The sequence below is a fragment of the Psittacula echo genome (genome assembly GCF_963264785.1).
Source record: "Psittacula echo genome assembly, chromosome: 12".
Taxonomy (NCBI): Eukaryota; Metazoa; Chordata; class Aves; order Psittaciformes; family Psittacidae; genus Psittacula; species Psittacula echo.
Genome location: NC_137747.1, coordinates 6,922,188 through 6,942,432, shown reverse-complemented (window position 1 = coordinate 6,942,432; position 20,245 = coordinate 6,922,188). Strand labels below are relative to the sequence as shown.

The following is a 20,245-nucleotide window of genomic DNA, read 5'->3' as shown; positions in this document are numbered from 1 at the left end:
AGTGCAGCTCCGGACGGGGCTGAACAAGCCCGAAGTCAGCTCCTGCCCTCGCAGACTCAGTCTCACACCAATCTGTTACCATCGAGAGGCCCAAAGGGTGTTAAGTGTTTATTACCATTCCTTTCTAGCTGGTTTCTCTCCAGAGCTGTATCAACACAATCTAACACCGGTATCATATAGACAGTGTTTAATCAAGTTATAAAAGTGACATTCTTTCAAAAGGTGCAAAGTTCTTCATGTCCTGACACGGAAACTACTGAGGCGAGACCTGCATCGAAAAGAAAACTTGTTGAGAGCATCAGGAGGCCCAGGGGAAGCCAAGCACAGACCCGTGGCCGGGAGGGGAAAGAATCTGAAGTGCTGGCAATGAACAATATATTAGAAGAATGGGGTTGGAACAAGCCTGAAACTGAACTGAAAACCTCAGAGGAAGGGGAGAAGAGGGTAAGGACACAACCAGTGGAGTGCTCGTACTCTAGAAACCTTCCCCATTTCTTTTAAATCCCATAAAGATCCTGTATAGTTTGGATTAAACCATTGTTTGTGCTTTCATCTAATGACAAGGCTTCAGGTCTCTGAGCTTAAATCATGAGAGATGCCAACCTGTACACTTCTTACAGAGTATTGCTTTAGCAATGACTCTGCTTCCATTCAGGCAGTTTCTGTTCCTATGCAAACACCACTCCACCATTAAACACACTATTTAGTTCAGGCAAGCTTTAACCTCCCATGAGGTATTAAACTGGAATCCTTTCAGTCCTCGCCTCACAAAGGGCTCCCGGTGCCGCTCGCAGCGGGTTGGGAAGGGGTCCCCGTGCCCGGCACGGTCACTGAAGTTCATCTTTTTACATAAAACCGTATTTTTGTGCTGTCCCACAGGGCTCAGCAACGTCTGTGTAAGAGCCAAGGGTTTCTGTGCTCACGAGGCACCCCACTGCGCACCGTACACCGAGGCGAGCTGTGAGCCCCGACACCTGCAGCCACACACAGTCTGATTCCTGGCAATAGAAGAACGCTGCCAGGAGCAGGTTCCAGACTGCCCTCAATTGTTACAGCTTCTCTCACTTCTGCAGTGAAGACGAGACCCAAATTCCCCCCCACATTTAACATTATTCTAACCATGATGTGCCTGGCTGGACACAAACACGTCTCTCCACAAACCACTCAACTCTCATCTGCTTCTTAATCCTGAGGCTGGAAGAGAAGCCCTTTCAGAACCTCCTCTCTGGCTGAAGCCACGTGTGTCCTGGACATCAATCACACCATGAGCTCCTCCAGCTGCTGGTGCTTAACACCTTACGGCTGTGCAGCCACTCTCCATTTTACCTGGGTACTCAATTAAAAGCTTGCATAAAAGAAGCAGCAACATCAGGATTAGCTTTAATGACTGGACTTATTTTTTCTAGCCTCTCTCCCCTCTCACCCCTCCCAGAGTGTTATCACTTGAACGACAACGAATGCATCAATCCAGTCATCCTTTCTAGGGTTATATGGCTTTGATGGTTTGACATGGAACGAAAGAAATCTGACTTGTTGACATCATGTGCTCACAGACAACTTGTAATAGGTAGAACTCTGCCAAAGCTTGAAGTTGATTTCTGCTTTTTCACAACATACAAACCAGACATGACCTAATAATGAACAACATGCAAACCAAAACGTCCCCAGAATATGGACCTGTGTGGCTACAGACACCAAAGTGCTTCCAAAGAGTTTAGCATAGAAGCATACATAGCGCCAAAGCTGCCAAAGGTAGTGCAGAAGATTTAAGCCTCCAAGTGGTAGCAAGCAATATATTTTACATTTTAACCACCTCGACATTCCCACAATTGCTCCCGAAGCTTCTGGTAGTTTTAGAACAGCATTTGACTTCAGAAAAAGCACAGTTTTTAATGCACCCTTCCCTGCTCTTTAACGTATGCTTTATGTAGGTTTATCACAGGTATACAGTTTAATGCTCACAGTGTCCCGAAGTTGTGAAGACTCTGTAACAGACAACTACACGTTGGGAAGCTCAGGCTGGGTTTTGTTTCCCCAGGTCAATCCATTATTGAATCATACCGAGGGGCCAGGCCCTGGTCCCCCCGTAGTGCTACATACCGTACGGGAGCTCACATGTATCTCTTCACAGGGAGCATCCGCAGCACTAGATTTGATCCTGCTGATACAAGGTTAGCTTTTCATCCCTGCTCCGAGTTCCAAAAGCCTTCAGATTCTTCACTATTGTACTAAGTAACAAGGATATTATCTCTATTTTATTTAAGTTACGTAGTTCTCAAGGATGTTATGTGCTCTACCGGGTACAGCGAATCTTCCTGACAAAGAAACTAGGGGGGGCAATGAAGAACCAAAAGGTGCCTTTGAAAATTAGTGAAAATATGATGATTTCAGGTGCAGCTTTATGGACAGAATGCAACAGTATCTCAATATTTGGCAATCCAACATTAGTGCTAATGAAATCCTTGATTGTTGACCCATAGACTTTGTGTTAAAATTTACTTAGAAAAGCTGGTTTTTGCTATCAACAAAACCAGTGACTGGCTTGGAACGAAATCTAGGAGCTGGATGTCCAGATGAGATGAGCAATTGGTTCTGTAATTTCAGTATATGTCTGGGCAGTCTGAGAAATTCCTATCAAAATAGCCACCTGAGTACAGCCAATCTGAAGTCCCAGTGTAGGGGTTAGTGCCTTGATGAAACCATCTGGAAAACAAAAGAAAGGAAAAGGAAAGAAACAAGGAAAAAGCAAACAGAGTGAGCAGTTATTAAGAGGGGAAAAAAACAACTTTGCTTCTTTCCTAAAACACTGGGAAAAACACACTGCTATTTCTTATTAGAAAATGAAATCTCTCAGGAAATAGCCTGAGCGTGAAAAATAAGGCATTAAACCTCCTACACAGTTATCACCACCTTGTAAAGCACCTTTTCTATGATTATTTTTAACATAAAGTCAAGGAGGAGTATGAAAGGGCTTTCATCCTGTCCCACTGCAAATAAAAAGAACACTGATACTCTAGATTAGATAGATTCATTTTACTTTAAAGGAATGCCAACTCCCTTCCACAATCCTTTTTGTAATCCTGTCCAAACAGGAAGGAGTCTGGTTCTGGGGAGCTGTACTCTGCAAGAACAGATGCTCCCTTTTTAGCCACGTTGACTGAAAACAATTCTATGTTTTCTGGAAGAGATTTTCAAAGGCATTAACTGGAATTAGGCTGTAGCTGCTCCTCCAGGCTTCGGGAAGAGAACGGCTCTTCTGAATTTCAGGAAATCATGGGAGCATCCCAAAGTTCTTGCCTTTGAAGGAAGCACCTGCAGGAACTGGCCATGGGCATGCACTTGACTGCAGAGCACTGGCATCTGTGTAAAGGAACCAGCAGGAGCAGGCTCCAAATCACACATCACCGGTGCATTCTGTGACAGGGAAGTCACTCGAATATGCAATAGAAAAAGCAATTTCTGAGGTATCCAAGGCAAGAAGTCATAAGAGTGAAATAAAAGGCCTCGGAGGGCCACAATGTCTTACTCAGCTGCCAAAAGCTGGACAGGACATGGTTAAAGAACAGATGAGACTTCATATTTTATTCATTCTAACAAAAATATGGCATCTGCAGGTTGTAGAAAACAAACCCAAAGAAACCCAACGTTACCACAGTACTTCATTAGACAGGTTTCACCATTTAACATTGGATAACTTTGTCCTGGAGAAGTTACTGGTAATTTTGGCTTCCAGCTACATTATTTAGTTGTTGACCCAGCAAATTTGCTTTAGGTGACATTAGTGCTGCCATGCAGGAAATCAAACACACTGTCTTGAACAAACACACCTCAAGCAGCGCACCAAACCATTCCAAGCATGAAACAAATGCCCAGCTTCCCTCCCCTTACCGTGTGTGCCACTCCACCTCATCCTTCGCACGCTCCTTGCGAGCAGCTCTCTGTTTCTCCTCTAGTCTCTCTTTTTCTTTGCTAGCCACATCTAACAAACACGTCAAGAAAAGATTGGTTACTTTGCAAAATAGAAACAGAAATGCAGAAAACACAGAAGAGACTGCAGGGAATAAAATACAGTTCATGTAAGCAAGAGAAAGCGTTTGCTGTACAAAATCTCACGGAACAACGACAATCACACACACTAAAACCCCTCAACTGTCATTTCAGAACAGTTGCTACTACAAACACAGTGTCAAAAATGAAATTTGGGTGGTTTCTCTCTCAGAAACACCGCAGGAAAGAACTCGGATTAAGCGTAATAGAGAGTGTGACTCTTTCACTATTTGGCCATGTGTTTTCAGTGACAAACACCAGAGCACGTCTGTTCACCACATGTCTTTCCAGACAAGCTCCAGAGCAAGAGAGCATGCCTGCCAGTTTCCCCCAAGCTAGCAAACATGCAAATACACCCTAACAGAGGACAGCAGTCTTGGGATCCACTCTGGACACATTTTCTGGGAGAAAACAGACATTGTTCACATGCATACTCATTACCACAGGGTTAAAATGATTTACGGCTGCTCTGGGAATGAGAAACTGAAGACCTGTATGAGGAACTTCCCGCCAGCCATCCCTCTCAAAACTTACTGATGTGAAAGCATCTCCTCCAGCAAACACGTACCCATGTTCCCATTTTCCATGTTTCTGATGTCTGGACGTAGCCGGCAGTCAGTGGGAGCTAATATTGCTTCCATGCCCTTCTCCAGCTCATTGAGGCTCACAGCAAAACTGGTGAAATTGTACATCTGAAAAGCAAATCAAAGATAACGCACAAGTTACTTTGGCAAAGGGGCACTGGGTTCCCTCTACTGAATAGATACAATGGAGCTTCCAAGAGAAATTGCTGAGTCAAACCTTCCCGCACTGACTGCCCTGGAATCAAGGTTAGGCTCATACAAAACTGGGTTTGGAGGGGAGGGACAAGGAAAGGCAAAAGGGATGGAAATCACAGCTTTGATTTTTTAAGCACTTTGATTCAGAGGATTAACACAGATTTTCCTCCCTATCCGATACATAACAGCATGACTTTTATAAAGAAAAACAACCAACACGCAAAAAACCCCAAACCAAAAACCCACCCGCACCTAAAGGACCACAATCTCTTCTTGAAACTATTGAAGTTAATACCCAGCTGCCCAGTGACTGCATTTTGGAAGTCTGTCTTTTAACAGCAAGGTCAGCAGAGGGAATGCGTTTCCTTATTTTAGCCACTCCAAGCTCAAAGATCTCTCACACGTTCACCCACGCCACCAGGCCCACGCTGAAGCAGCTGCAGTCAGAGCATGTGTTCCTGCTACCAACTCTGACACAGCAGTGATGCTTTGAGCACAGGATCAAAGCACAGAGCTTACTGTAGTGTAATTTTTCAGCTGTAACAAGAACTGCCAGAGCCTGTCAATGTGCATCCTAAGGTCACACACTTCAACAAGTTCTCCCTTCAACATCTCTCATGTTCCCTTGGATAAACCACCAGCGACAGCGATGCACAGACTGACTGAAACGGTTACCTGGGAGGAGTTTGGTGGCCTACAATTTATTCTCCAAAGTAATTTACTGCCTGGTATGAACTGCACCGTGTCTTGAACCTCTGGCATATCATCAGCCTCATCATTTTCAGATTTAATAACATCTTCACTCTGGAACAGAGATAACATTTGGCAGGGGAACAAAAGGAAATTGGACAGTTTCATCTAGAGCTCTGCAGTGACTGCTGAAGAATCTGTTCCAATCTGAGATACTAAACACTCTCCTGTACTTCTGCCTCACTCTGTTTGCTTTTCCTTACTGTGTATACTGATCCTCTCATTCTTATTGTAATGTCTTGCTCCTGATGTCTCTGAATAGTCTCCCACCAACTTGAATGTCTGTTTACGGTAGTAAACTAATGTCTTTCAGAAGCCTTTTCTGTGACTTCCATTCTATTCCATGCCATAGCTTAATTTCACCCAACATGGTTATTACTCCTTCAGGTTGAAGTAAGCCAAGACTGCAATTTAAATCAGTTCTCATAATGGCCTAAACTGACAAATAGAATGTGCCTGCTTGTGGCTACTGCTTCATCATCTGCAAAAGATGTGGATGTGCAATTAAAACCAGATCTGCCCTTGTTTCAGACTGATTTCCATGATCTAGATTCTAGTAACTATCATCACTGCCATTTTTCTCACTACAAGGACTGTGCACTTCAGTTTATAAATACAGTATCCTTCCTTCAATGTTCCTTTGTTACCAGATGCACTGCTGTAAGGCATATCTAAAATCAAACTCGGTAGTCTGCAAGAGGCTGACCTCATGATCTTAGAGACTCTGCCTGTTGTAGGACACAGCCGCACTGTGGAATTTAAGAGGATTTCACCATGAGAAACCATTTAAAACCACAACCACCAGAAGAGAAGTTTAAGGCAAAAACATCTTAGAGTGACAGTGTTACAGTTTTCCTCCCTCCCCTCATTCCCACCCACTCCGCTTTCTACTTTCTTTCTGCCCCCTCTGACACAACCCATTTATTTTATTCAAGAACACCCTATTAAATTAAGGAGAGCCTGTTTTATACACTAGAAAACAGCTCCATATGGTTAAGAGACTAATTTCAGTCATTTGGTTTGAGTATTCATTATTTAAAAAGACTCTTTTAGGCTACTTTCCATGTCAACATCTGGTTTACTGTTAAGAGTTCCCCATCTAAATATAGATTCAACAGGAAGGAAGGAAGGAAAGAAAGAGTTGATTTTTGTAAGATGAACAGAACCTTATTCTATAAAGAAAAAAGTCAAAATACAAGCCTGCACCATGATGGAATCCAGAGCCAAAAGCAAGGCCTCCGGATTCTTCTCATGTGAACACTTTTTAATATGAGTTTAAGCCTCTTAATGTTAAGTGATTAGATTTTGTTTAATTTATCATTTTCAATGAACAACCAGGGTCTGCAAGGCCCTGTTGACATCAGGAAACCCAAAAGTCTTCTGCTGCACCATGTAACACTGAGGCTTTGGTGGTAACTCACCTGACACTACTCACACGTGATGGAAAAACCCTGCGTGTTTCTAGACCCCCCTGTTGTCGTGGCTGTCTACATCATACATTCTAAAGGCTTGCATCACCAAAACCCATAACTGACTTAAACTTGTAAGTATTTTAATGCCCAAATCCTAGTGTTCTTACATCTGGAGATGGCAGTAGAGCTGCTTTCCCTATTCAAGGACTGGACAACATCAGCTTGGGGCTGATAATTGATGACTTCTCTCTGACACACTTCTATCAAACACCATCATCTTACGAGCTCTCTTCAACACCAGCAGCTCACACTGAAGTCTACACAAGTTCAAAGTCCAAAGCTTTCTCACAGGACTAGCACTGCCCACATCTAACCCCTACCAAAAGACAGACTGGTTTAAAGCTCCATTCACCACCACCCAACTATTTCTGTACAGAAGATGTTTTCCTCTCATTTCTCTTATTTCAGTATCTTTTCTCCCTGAAGAACCCTGGACCTTACCGGCTTCGGTTTCTTCTGCTCACCACCTCTCTTCTCATTCTTCTTGTAGGTCTCATACGTAGTGGGGTCAGTGCACCACAAGCATTCTGTCCACTTGCCATAGATCACACACAGCTTCTTTCTGCTGCAGAGAAAGCAAAGGATATTTAGTTTGCCTTCTTTACAAAGCCTTCTAAGCCAAGTCATACAGATTCTGTTCTATATTTGATACACAGCTTCCTACTTTGTTGTATTTTACTTTTATTTGCAGGTATCTTAGAAGCCAGATACTTGACAATGCAAAGAAAAGGTTTCAGCTTCTTCCAGTCTTTCTGGCATTCAGTTGTGCAGAACACATCCTCATGACTTAGTCACATGCTGTTGACACTGTTAAATGAATGTGGGTGCAATAAAGCCAGTAGTTTACAATAAAGAGACTCAGGGTCAAAAAACAGGTTTGGGTTTGATTAAAAGTTTCTAATAACCACACTCATTATTTTAAACTGAATACTGGAATTGTGGCTGTACAACAGTTGTGGGCACTCTGCGTTTGCCCTGGATAGCTTTATTTTCAAACTTTTTTGGAGACTTTTTTCTAATAATTCTTAAAATAATCATCCTAAAATCAAGGGGGTTCAATACTGACACAGAGAACAGAACTGGGTTACAATCTGCATTGCCATGTGCCAGTAACTCCGCAGTCACATCAACTGTGGTCACTGTGCCAGCAATAGAAACGCCTCAGTGCTCAGAAAGAGAGAAGCCGAACAGCTTTTATCACTTACTTTTTGTCCTGAATGTGTCCCTCTACTCTGTGAAGCTCTTTCCCAAACAGTCCACATGGTTTAAAATTAAGGACACATTTATCTCCAGTGCTGCAGAGGAAACAAGAACATGCTTAAAGCAGCAAGTCCCTAAACATGCTGGCAAGCTGTAGTTAGCTGGGGGTAGTTACAGTACTAGGAATAAAATGCAGCCTTGTATACTACATAACTACTAGGAATGCAGCCTTGTATACTACATAACTCACACTTAGCACACTGCACTTCAGATTAGCATCTATTTAAAGCTAACTGCAATGAGAAATGGCTTTTACAAATCACCTATACATGAAAATTTAGTGAAGTGCATTCAAAAGTTACCTCTAAATTGCATCTCAAAACTTCTGAACAGTTTACAAGCATCAATCAGCATTATATTTCAGCATCTTCCTTGCACTGAAGGTACATATATGTAAATAATCTCTCTCAGTGAGGTATCAAGCCAAGTTTCTATGTCAAGCACAAACACACCATCATGAGGGTTTTGTGCAAATAGAGGAAACAGGATTGCAGATTTGATACTATGAGAAGTACCAGAACAGCAGCCCTGCTGGATTAAAGCTCCATTCATTGACAAAAAAACATGTAGAAATAACAGTTTTCACAGAATTCTCTCCCTCATCATTATAGGAGGTCATTTAAAGAAGGTAAAAAGCTTTTATAGAGGCAGTTGGCAGAGCAATTGATATGCTCCAGGTTCACATTACCCTACTCTGCAGCCATTTTTCTGTGCTGTACCCTTCATTTAAGACATCCTCTATTATCGAAACTGAAGAGCTTCAAAACCCAGTCACAGCCAACATGATGGAGGGTTCACTGCAAGCCTCTGACAATTATTCCATTTAATGGTTCTGGAGTTTAAATTTAATCCCTGTTCTCTGTCAATAGGGCTGAATTTGAAGGGGGAATTGACAAATACACATCTTTGCATCCTGTAAGCCATCAAGCCTTGTGCCTTTTCATTAGCATTACTATGATACTAAGTCCAGCCCAAGGAATAGACTGCATGCCAGAAGTCAGGGGGGAGCAGAACTATCTGCCTTGTAGGGACTGTTGCATGGTTGCTCCTCTTACAAGCCTCATGATCAGCATTACCTGTGATTTACAATCTCTACTGTTCCGTATTGTTCTAACCACAGTTTACCAATAATTACATTATGTACACAACAGGTTGGGTTCGTCCATGTGTAAGCTTCATTATGTCTGTAAAGAAACCAGAAATAAATCATTTTCTTGTGCTTGAGCTGGAATGTAAACCTGGTCTCAATTCTGTTCATGGCACGGCAGAATATTTAGCACTCCTGTGACCAGCCAACAGTTGAATTCATAACAGAAGAGAAACAGACTTTTCTTTATGAGCCAACAATGTGTGTATCTAAACATTAGTGCAAGTTAATACAGTGATATCCCTTTATTTTTCTTCCCTCTCACAGTTGAAATAGTAAGTTGATGTGCTTTTGATTACAGATTCCAGCCCAACATAAACACCTTTAATAATTCATCTTTTTCATTTACACTTTTAAAGCTGTATATGATAAAACATAATACTCACAGGAGAACCAGACTTACAGACTAACTCCTAATAGTGTCTGCTCTTCAACTACTGCTGCAGCACTGCCAAGCTTCTTCCAAAACCTCTTTCTTGTAAACCTCTATCATTATCTAGAGTGCCTTTTTGTGATAAAAAAGCACTGAACATGAATAGTTGAGTCTTCCAGCAGAGAGGTTAGTCACTACCAGTTCTGATAAAGGCAGACACTCCTCCTCAAGGGCTGGTCAGACTAAGGCACTTGAATCATTCTACAAGCACTGGGTGCTAAAAGGCTTTTGAACCTGAAGAGCGTGACAGGAGTCAGTAAACTGCATACAAATACCCCACAAGTTTGAGGGAGGGGGGATTGGTTATTGTTTAACACCAGTAGGACTCAGTAGCACTATACTCAAGCTTCGTAAACATGACATTTGAAAGCCCCATTCATTACTCAATTCCATCCTTTTCCCAAAGGATTTACTGAGAGGAAAGAGAAGTGCTAGAATTGAAGGATTTCCCACTTTGTTTCTGTTTGGTTTAATATTTTGTGAAAACCTTCACAAAGATGAATTAACCCTTAAAAGATTTTAAACCCTTAAAAGACATTATTCTAAAAGTGGTCACAATGTTAAACAGGGCTCCAGTCAGCACTAGGCCCAGCAGAGTCAAAGCCATCTCTTCCCACTCATCTCTCCATGCTGGCAAAAGAAATGCTAAAGTTACCTGGCTGGCAACGAATACATCTTAGGAAAGCTTGCAAACTCTATTTTAATACAAAAGATACAGAAACAAGCAGTATCCTCTTTGTAACAAATGCCTTGCACTTCTACTTTCAATAAGTATGGAGAGAACACTCCTATTTAATGTTTCCACCTAGTCCAGCATTTTCCAGCTGAGTCAAAACAGAGCATTGAAGCCTGACTTTTCCACAGCAACTTTTCTTCAAGCATACTTTAGGACAATGACTACTCATCAAGTAGGGGAAAAATTCCAGAACCCCCCAAATTCATCCCCCCAGCCTTAGCACACAGCTTTATTCATGAACTACTTGACACCCAAAGCTGCACAGCATAAAACAAAACACAAACCACTCATGGACAGTGCTGATAAATTGAAACACTTCTTTGTGCTGGAGAAGTGAGGAACAAGTGTGTTTTCTAATGCGTGTTTTGCAAACAGTCATGGCTAACTTAAATGCAGTACTTCACATTGACTTGCAATTTTGCTTCCTGAACAGTTTGTTCACACAAGCCCTGAGCAGTTTTCAGATTCCTCAACCCAACAGAATGGGATGAATCACAACACTGAGAGGCTCAAAATTCGATTTCCACTTCTGCTGCTAACTTGAAGCAATTCTTTAAAGTAAATGCTTTAATGGTTTATATTCCAGTTTAAATCAGTGCCCTGTAATTTGATTAGGCTGAATGGGACTTTTAATAGCCTTCTAATAAAGGCTTCTCTCTCAAGCAACAGACTTTATTTTTGTCACATCTGCACTAACATTCATAGCTCCTTTTACATTCAGAAGAAATTTCTTTTATTTCCATTACCATTTATATCCAAGACCAGTTCATACTTTTATAAGCTTCAGAAGATTTGATGCCAGCAGCTCGAGAATTGAACTATACCTTCAAAGGAAACTATAGGCAAAGTTAACGCTTGATACAGCAGACAAGTTGACTCCTTACAGAAACGAACTGCATAGAAACTTCCTAAGACAACATCTCAAACAACCTTTTGGGAAAGCTTTTAGGAAAGCACCTTTCAGTGTTCAACTGCAGAATAATTTTTCTGCAGCTATTACCTTGTGTATCCTTGTGTCCTACCTGGGAAAGGTCGAGAATCATTGTGCCACCTGGGCACAAACCAACTTACACAGTCTCGTGTAGTTTATGAGAGGCATCTACAGCTACAGACAAGCCTGGGAGCAATCTGGAAAGGCATTCTTGATCTTAATGGGAAGGTGATCATACACAGGAAGTTTGAAACAAGTGACAAGGCAAGCCTAACAAGTTCCTCACCTTCCCTTCTCACATGGAACAGCTATTCTGAAGATGCAGTTCCTTCCACACAATCAAAGCCAACAAGAATATATAAGCAAGACGAGCTTGAATAGCCCAGTAATAGAATTTTCTCTCTCTAAATTTGACATGCTTCACACAACTGGCTTTCAGTAGCATTCCATTTTTAAGAACTACTATTTTTCACAATGGAAAAACTGGGTCGCATTGCTCCAGCTACACAAGCGTGACATAACTTAAAACAAGCAAAGCCCTGAAATTAAGCAGTTAAAATTAACTTGTAAAGAAACTCTTATGACCTCTTCAGCAAGATCACCACCTATGAAAAGCCAATATATTCAAGTTAATGTTAAGGAGATCAACATAAAGGTATTTACTTCTCATACTCACTTCAGAAGCTCCAAAGTAATTGTTCCCCGGGGCTCTGCTTCTATACTCTTTCCCCAGAATTTTAGTTTGGGATAGATTGATCCATGAAAAATGAAATCCTTATTGAGGCCTTCAGAATAAAATGCACTAATAGGTGGGTGGTGGCTGACTTGTTCAGATATAAACCTAAATCCTAAATCCTCCCTAGAAACAACAACAAAAAAAAAAAAGAGCATTAAACAGTAAGTAGGTTTTTTAATGTTACAGGAGAAAAGAGTTACTCAGTGCTGTGAAAACATGAAGGATTTTTAGATGAAGCTGAAGCGAGACTTTTCTAGTCCTATGACACATTTACAATTGATGAAGCGAAAGAATCAGCACTCTGAACGCTTTCTCTTTATACCCCAAACCCACCCACATTCAAACACCTGAACAACTTGCTACCCACAAATGCATCTGCAGATGTTTCACTGAAGTAACTCATGAAAATACAGGAACATTTTGGGCAGCAGCAGCAGGTCTGCCTGAAAATCCTTTTCTCTGCTGCAGACACATCACTCATTCATTTAAGCAAGCTGGAGGCCCTTCAGAGTTACTCTGATGTGATCCATCCAACATCATCAGCAAACCCTATTTAAAGTAATTAAGAGTGCCTGGTCAGGAAATCTCTTTGGTAGAAGAACAAGGACCAGTTTTTCTCTGAATGATTCAAAGAATATTCTGCCTAAACCTAGAAACAAAATTACCAACTTGAATAACAACTTCTCAAAGATTCTGAGGTAGCCTGGGGGGAAAAACAGTTTTAGATCTACTCAGACATATGTTTTAGTAGGTTTTTATGTATTTCACTGCATAAACACCAAACCAGCATGAGAGTCTGCTACAAACAACAAATAGCCCCAGCTCCTTATTTAAAGTAATTATTACCTGGTTAATTCATAGGTTTCTCCTAACAGCGGGTTAAATGGTTTGCCAGTTCTCTCCCACTGGGAAGCTACAGCAGAAACTGCAAAGGCAGCTACAGCCTAGAAGCAAATTAAGAACACACTGTTATGAGAACAGCACATTAAAACTCTAAGTCCAATGTATTTGTTGCACATTATAATATTTCATTATTCTTCCAAAACGGAAATGCTGTGCATTGCTTCAGGCCAAAACATTTGTAAGCCACAGCATAAGAGATACAGAAGCAGGGAAATATGAGCAGTTAACAAGAATCTCATTTCCAAAAGGAACTATTTGCTGTACTTTTGTCACATTTCCCTCTGCCCATGCTTCTCCAACTACCTCAAACAGGACAGCCTGTTTTCTCAAACCTACTTTTCTCCTTTTTTGACTGTCCTGCACACTCAGCTCATGGAGAACAGAGTTTTTCTAGTGTCAGACAAGCAGTATTTCTGACACAGATGAGATTTCTTGAACCATACCAGCAAGTACACAAGACACTCGGAAGCTCCACCAGGCTGCAAAGCAGGAGTATGTGCTACAGAGTACAGTATGTACATTCCAGCTTCACTTAAGTTAAAACAGAGCTATGAGCAATACCAGTATAACCTAATGCACATAGGCCTGGCTTTACCACATTCAGTTCCTTGTTGTAAGACCAGCCAGGTACTATATTTCACTCCCAACAACCACCAGTTTTGGAGGAAAGAGTGGCAAAGCTTGTCTCAGTCACAGCAATTTTTTATTCAGTAACTTAAAAATCATGGAGCTACCAAACAAGTCAATGTAGTGTGACTTAAAGCCAAGATTTCATCTTCACAACACATAAAACCCCAAAGTCCCAGTTAAAAGAAGTCCTGAAAAGGGTTGAGGTCCTTGGGCATCATCAGTTGTGGAAATCTCCTGCATTAGACTTCTGGCTCAAACTCTGTGCACAGCATCAAGTATGAAAGTGCCACAGGTATCTGATACAGCCACTATGAAACAAGAAACTTGTTTAGAAAGACAAAATGGGCATCCTTATGATAGCCCCAAAGAACAAAATACTTCCTCAAGTGAGAAAATGTCTTAAAAGACTCTGGGAGAGAAAAATCTCCCTCTCAACTAAGCAGAAGGTGGTAGCTGTTACTTACCTGCATTCTTTCCAGGGGGTCTGCATGACTACAAGCCTTATTTATGAGGTATATATGTTCCATATATTCTGTTATCCGTTGAAGGAAACTCAATGGCTCGTTGAAAACAATGGGCATTGTAATTTTAGACAGCTCCTATGTAACAAAAGGATAAGTTAATTCCTTAGACACAACACTAAAGTTAACAACTGACAACAAACAAGAACTGTGAAAATAAGCTGTGGGTTAATTTATTTATAGCATTCTTCAAAAGCCATTTGGTAAGTCTATAGCAGACCTCTAAGTGCTACAGCTGAAAGGGGCTAAAAGTGCTGCAGAACCCCACTATCATCTGAAAGAATAAGCAAATGGATGCAGCAAGCCTAGAAAACTCAAGGAAAATGCTACCTTCTATTCTGTGGTTCCACATGAAACAGAAGAGGTTAGAATTTCCATAGATAGCAGCACTAATGTGCCAGCTAGCTCATTACTGATACTTAAGTACCACGCATTCCTTTGAAATCCTCACATATCTATTTGCATAAAATCTAACTGTTTTGCTGCAGGAACCACAAATTAATTTTTGAAAGGAACAGTTACGTAAAGAATAGCATTGGAATTGCTCTAACAAATTTTAGTGGCTTTATTTCAGCAACCTGTTATTTGCATCAGAACATTTCTTTTTGTATGTGGATACAAGACAGACACGAACCTCGCACAGAGGTTTCCAATTCTCCAGGTTCTTTTACTATATCCAAGCAAAATTTGTTCTTTAATTAAAAGGCTGCACTCATGACTGAGCACTAAAGAATCACTGAAGTGATTAAAGCTTTGCAAAAAGGAGAATGCCACCAGATGAACTTCATACATTTTCCTCAGTGTCACAGGTAGTAAGGAGAAAAACATTACACCCAACTGACTTCAACTGATTTGGTCCAAGCAAAGCATTCTAGTGGATAGGTCGCTCATCCTAACGAAAGGGATTTTGACAGTACAGATGTATTTCCTAGGTGACATAAGGTAAGGTAACAGAAGGGCTACAGACTTGTCTGCTGCATTCACAAAGGATTGTACTGGCAGACCTAGGCTAGAGATAAATGTAAGGATTAATGCTTCTAAAAAGCAGCTATGGCAGCACAGCCCTCCAGTGTAGAACATCCCTTTCATTCCTAATAAGAATGAAGTAATATAACTGAATTCCTAAAGGATTAAAAGAAAACAGCAGTGACGATCAATAACAATGCAAGCATCAGGGTCCTTTAACAACACAGAGCAATGTAAACATCTGTGTCCGGGAGTCCAAGAACAAATCTTGTGACTCCATTACATCACACCATAAATACTCCAAGCTTACAATGGGTTCCATAAGAAACTCTAACAGATCCCAAGCTTTTCTATCCTTTCCATCAAATTAAAGCAATTCTTGTTTGGCACAAACTCCTTAAATTATGAAGGGGAGGAAAAAAGTAAAACACCAAACCAGACCTGCCCACCACACCAAAATAAAGCCCTGAAATCACATTTTGCTACGTAAAGAATAAGAAAAGGCAGAAAAGAGCATTGTGTTAATCAAAGCACACTGGACTATATTTGTAATGGCTTTAGTCCAGTTCTTGTAGGACAGCATTACAAATGTGCCAATCCACGTGCTCCAACAGCTAAAGAAGGTAAGGAAGTAGTACTGTTAGTAAATGGTAGAGAGTTCGTAAACTGAGAGCTGCAGTTTAAGATGATGTTCCCTACAGGACAAAATGCAAAATGTACCACGGATTGTTCTTAAGGTTTCAGCAATAAAACGGACAGTTGAAGTGAGGAGCCCTGACCTCAGCATGCTTCGTCCAAGCTCACTTACCAGTCCAATGCATTTTTTTAGTATGCTCCACACACTAAAATCATTCCTAGAAAACATTGGGGCAGGTAACGACGTCCTGTAAGTGGAAGAAACAACTGTCACTATCAGCCCCTTATCCAACAAGTAATTTTCAGCTGTAGGTATTGAAGTCATTTATGAAAGAAGCGAAGCATTAACCTACAGTTGACTTAAGAAGTAGACAATAGAATATCTTTTCAGATGCAGAGAATTAAGCTCTTCCAATGAGAACAGTAATGCCCCAAAAGACAGTGAGCCAGCACTTACTCAGTTCTCATTCACTATGTAGTAGCAGGTGTTTACCTGTGTCTCTTAATTCCATTTTCTTGGATCTCCGTCTCTCCATTATGCTTCCCAGTCCTATCGCTTTGGTGTGGATCTAGATCAAGCATTTCTGCAACTTTATGATTTGCTTCTGAAAAGTCTCCTGAAGAATTGTCAGAATCAAAGCCTGCATAAAAGCCGTAAGAAATCTGTTGCATTCATTAGGAACCTTATTATAAAATGTGAGTGGCACTCTGGGGCATAACTTTCACAGCGTAAGTACACTTACATCAGGTTATTTAATTTTAAAGAATATCAGTATAAAACCACTTTATTAAGTGACCTCATGTCCAAAGAGTATTTAGAGCCAAGTACCGCATTAGAATCGAGCATTCTCAACTCCTTTTTCACATTGCTGAATATAAAACCAATTTAGAAGCTCACGGGTTCTTCGGTGGGCCCTAATCAGATTCACTGCATTCTCTCTTCTTCAGAGCTGCGCTGTCATTACAATAATTTTACTCAGTTATGAAGCTTTTCTCAAAGAACTTAAAACCACTTAAATTCGCCTTCTTACACTGCAAACAGGCAAGGAGAAAGTAAAAGAGAAAAGGGCAATTTCAAGATCCAGCAGCAAACATACATACTACTAGAGCAAAAGAAATGTAGGATATTTAATGGAACCTATTGAGCAACCTGGTCTAGTGGAAGGTGTCCATGCCTATGGCAGGGGCTGGAACTAGATGATCGTAGGTCCCTTCCAACCTAAACCATTCTATGATTCCCACTTCTTTTTGCCATCCATGAGTGCAAACCATGTAACACTTCCCTAACGGTTACAGCAAGAACCTGTGGACACCAGGTGTCATTCTCTCAGCTCTAGAAGCAACTGAAAGCATGACCTAGAGTAGGTGACTCCATTTCCTATGACCCAATTCCATCCACTTGGGTAGATAGCTACTGGAACACTGTTATAAGTAAATGCCAGCACCCCACATAACAAGATGCTTTGAACAGCTTTAATAAAAGAAAGTTAAACCAATGGGAACCTACAGAACACAAGCCTCTGTCGTCAAGCAGCCCTAAGCACTAGTTGGATGAAACTGACTGCAGAATCAATTGCTAACGACAAATAAGGCTCAGTTGCAGCACCAATACAGCACCCTAAAAATGACACATTAATACAATCCTCCTTCACAACTGTTACAGCATCACAATGGAAAGCACTGCTCATCAATCACTGTAATAAAGGAACATCGTTGTTGAAAATAATTCAAAGAGCATGAAATCCTTTCTGAGTGCCACAAGGGTCAATTCTTCATCAAGAACCTCAGGATGATTTCAGTTTCCAGCTTCCAATTTAAGAGCCAGAGTCCAAAAGCAACCTGAAAACGAGTATTTGCTGGCATGCAATTCTTTAAGGAATACTCATTTTTGTAGTCCTTCCATTCAGGGATAAAGACCATGACAGTAACATTCAAAACTGCACAAGGAAGTACCACTGATAGGATTTTATTTGGTAAACAGCAGCTGTAATGGGTGATGTCATGCGTTAAACCATCTCCTACATTTTGATGTCACAAGCATGTAATTATACAGCAATAACCACACCTTAGCAGCCTTAGTACTTAATTGGAAAGTCTGAGAGTCATATACACACACACACATATATATACATACATATATATATGTATTATTCAGGTCATTAAACTGAAGTATAGCTTCAGTCAATCCACAACAAAATATTTCTGATTTTAAAACAGCATTTCTAACCACATGTTACCTTTTTTGGGAACCTGCTACAGTACAAGGAGATGGAAAAGGCAAGTACTGTTGGGCAAAACAGCTTTTAGTAGTTTGTCTGATGAAAGCAGATAAGCTTTCCGGTACACTTACCCTCACCCAGAAAGCTGATACGTGCACCCAACATGAGAAACAGCATCACATTTAATGGGCACTTCAATAAGATAAACACACCTAAATGTAAATGTAAAGCTTCGTAACAGGAATACTCAAATGGTTTATAAGGGAATAGTTACGAAAAACATTACTGGAATTACATTGTACCTGAAACCTTGCAAATCCTATCAAATGTTCATTGGTTTTTATCCACACAAGTCCTTCTGTTTCTCCATGATTCAGAATTGGTTTGCCCTGTTCCTATTCGGCACAATGGGGAATTTAGATTCAGGCATATGAATTATTTATGGACAATGATCGGTAAATAAATAAATGTCAGTTCAAACAAGTGCCTCGCACACAAACAACAACAATTAAATCCCTACTCCAGAAAATTAAGATACAGCAGAAGTATAAAGTCTGCTTTATTAGAGTGCACCTCCACCTGGTTACTTTAAACCCCCCTCCAAAACCCATAATCAACCAACCAACCCAAACCATCACTAGAGTACAAAGATAGATAATCACTGGATTTCCAACTATACTTTCAACCTTCAGGATCAGCTGGCTTGCCTACTACAAGCTCATTGAGAAAGTTTTCAAAGCTCTTTCTCAATGAAGTTCCAAGTTCTGTATAGTTCTAAGTATTATAGTGAAGAACTATCCAGAGAATGCACTTCACAAAGTACTGATCTGGAATAAAAACAGTTGACTGAAATGATTTGTTGTAGCTTTTCTAAGTTACAAAAAGAACCTTTCTCCAGCTGCCGTTAAAGCCTTGAACTTGCAAAATCGAGTAGGTAAATTTTACTTACAGGACAGTGGCAGGAAGCCACTGGGGATGAGGATAAAAATGGGAATTTGAAAGGGGGAACAGGAGACCACACACAGAAATAAGATGTCATAAATTAGCTTAATCAAAAGACCCAACTACATCTGTTAAGGGCTACTTTTAAGTCTTAAATTTTCATAGTCAAACACTTCAGTTGGGTGCCCACATTAATCTGTTTCAAGAGCTTAAAGAAAAGTGACTTGCCAGTAACTCTGGTTCTCTTGGCCTTCTTCTTCTTCCACATCCTGCAAGTGAAACAAGTCCCCGCAGACTATGCTCTGCACCAGCCTAGGAGGGAGATGAGCAGCACCCGGTCCTATGAGTCATGTACAGAGACACAAGACCTCCCCTTTCATACAGTCAGCAACTTCCTTAAAGGCTAATTAAGCTCTGTCACTCAGCCAGGAAATCAAAACAGCCCAGCACTGAGAACAACACTGAGAACCTCCAGACCGAAAAAGGGCATAAGCAGTAGAGATAAATCCACTCAAGTGTAGGTAGACAGCAAAGCAAGAGCAAATGCTTTCTTTGCCAGAAATTACCACCCTTCACTTTCCCAAACAAGTCCATATTCACAACACACAGATGTGGCATCCTGGCCTTTCACAGAGCCACAACACTTAAAGGTTACGGCAGAATCCACTGATCCCATTTGATTCAGACATTATGAAAACAGAAATCTGGCAGCAGATACCTCACTTCCTCCTCCCCAGGTGAAAGCAATAAAGTGAACAACAGCCAAGCAACAGGGAACAGAAGGACAACTTCGTCACCAATACACCAGGCTGCATGAACCTGGCACAGAACATGATTTCCATGGACCTGCAGGTCAATACTTTCAAAAGCGAAACTAAACTATTCATGTTTGTCAAAATCAATTACCCTGGTAACTGGCCAAGCACTTTCCTGTTCTGTGGCAATCCTTCCACAAAGCACTTTGGCAAGTAGACACCTGACAGAACTAATGAAAGATACAGTTCTGACAGAGCAGAACCTGACGGCACAGTCTTTAAGAAGTCTGTGACGAGATTAATGAACCCCAGGTGACACAGGCTGGAGGCAGTGATCAAAGACGTGTGCTCCCCATCTCACATGAGGTTTCAAGGAATCTGA

At 41.0% G+C, this 20,245-nt stretch overlaps 1 protein-coding gene across 5 annotated transcripts in view; it reads right to left on the bottom strand.

Annotated features, from left to right (window-relative positions):
* Positions 1-159: 159 nt before the first annotated feature.
* Positions 160-20,245, bottom strand: part of OSBPL2 (oxysterol binding protein like 2) — a 35,675-nt gene continuing 15,589 nt past the window's right edge. For 3 of the 5 annotated variants that reach the window (XM_080627604.1, XM_080627605.1, XM_080627603.1), the window contains 12 exons: positions 16,441-16,588; positions 16,120-16,195; positions 14,289-14,423; positions 13,138-13,235; positions 12,232-12,414; positions 9,385-9,492; positions 8,254-8,343; positions 7,490-7,613; positions 5,502-5,630; positions 4,616-4,739; positions 3,889-3,979; positions 160-2,703 (listed from right to left, as the gene is read on the bottom strand). In XM_080627604.1, the coding sequence (XP_080483730.1) occupies positions 2,601-2,703; positions 3,889-3,979; positions 4,616-4,739; positions 5,502-5,630; positions 7,490-7,613; positions 8,254-8,343; positions 9,385-9,492; positions 12,232-12,414; positions 13,138-13,235; positions 14,289-14,423; positions 16,120-16,195; positions 16,441-16,588 (1,409 nt within the window). In that variant the 3' untranslated portion in view covers positions 160-2,600. The remainder of the gene's footprint in view (positions 2,704-3,888; positions 3,980-4,615; positions 4,740-5,501; positions 5,631-7,489; positions 7,614-8,253; positions 8,344-9,384; positions 9,493-12,231; positions 12,415-13,137; positions 13,236-14,288; positions 14,424-16,119; positions 16,196-16,440; positions 16,589-20,245) is intronic. The other 2 variants (XM_080627606.1, XM_080627607.1) reach the window with 2 other exon arrangements.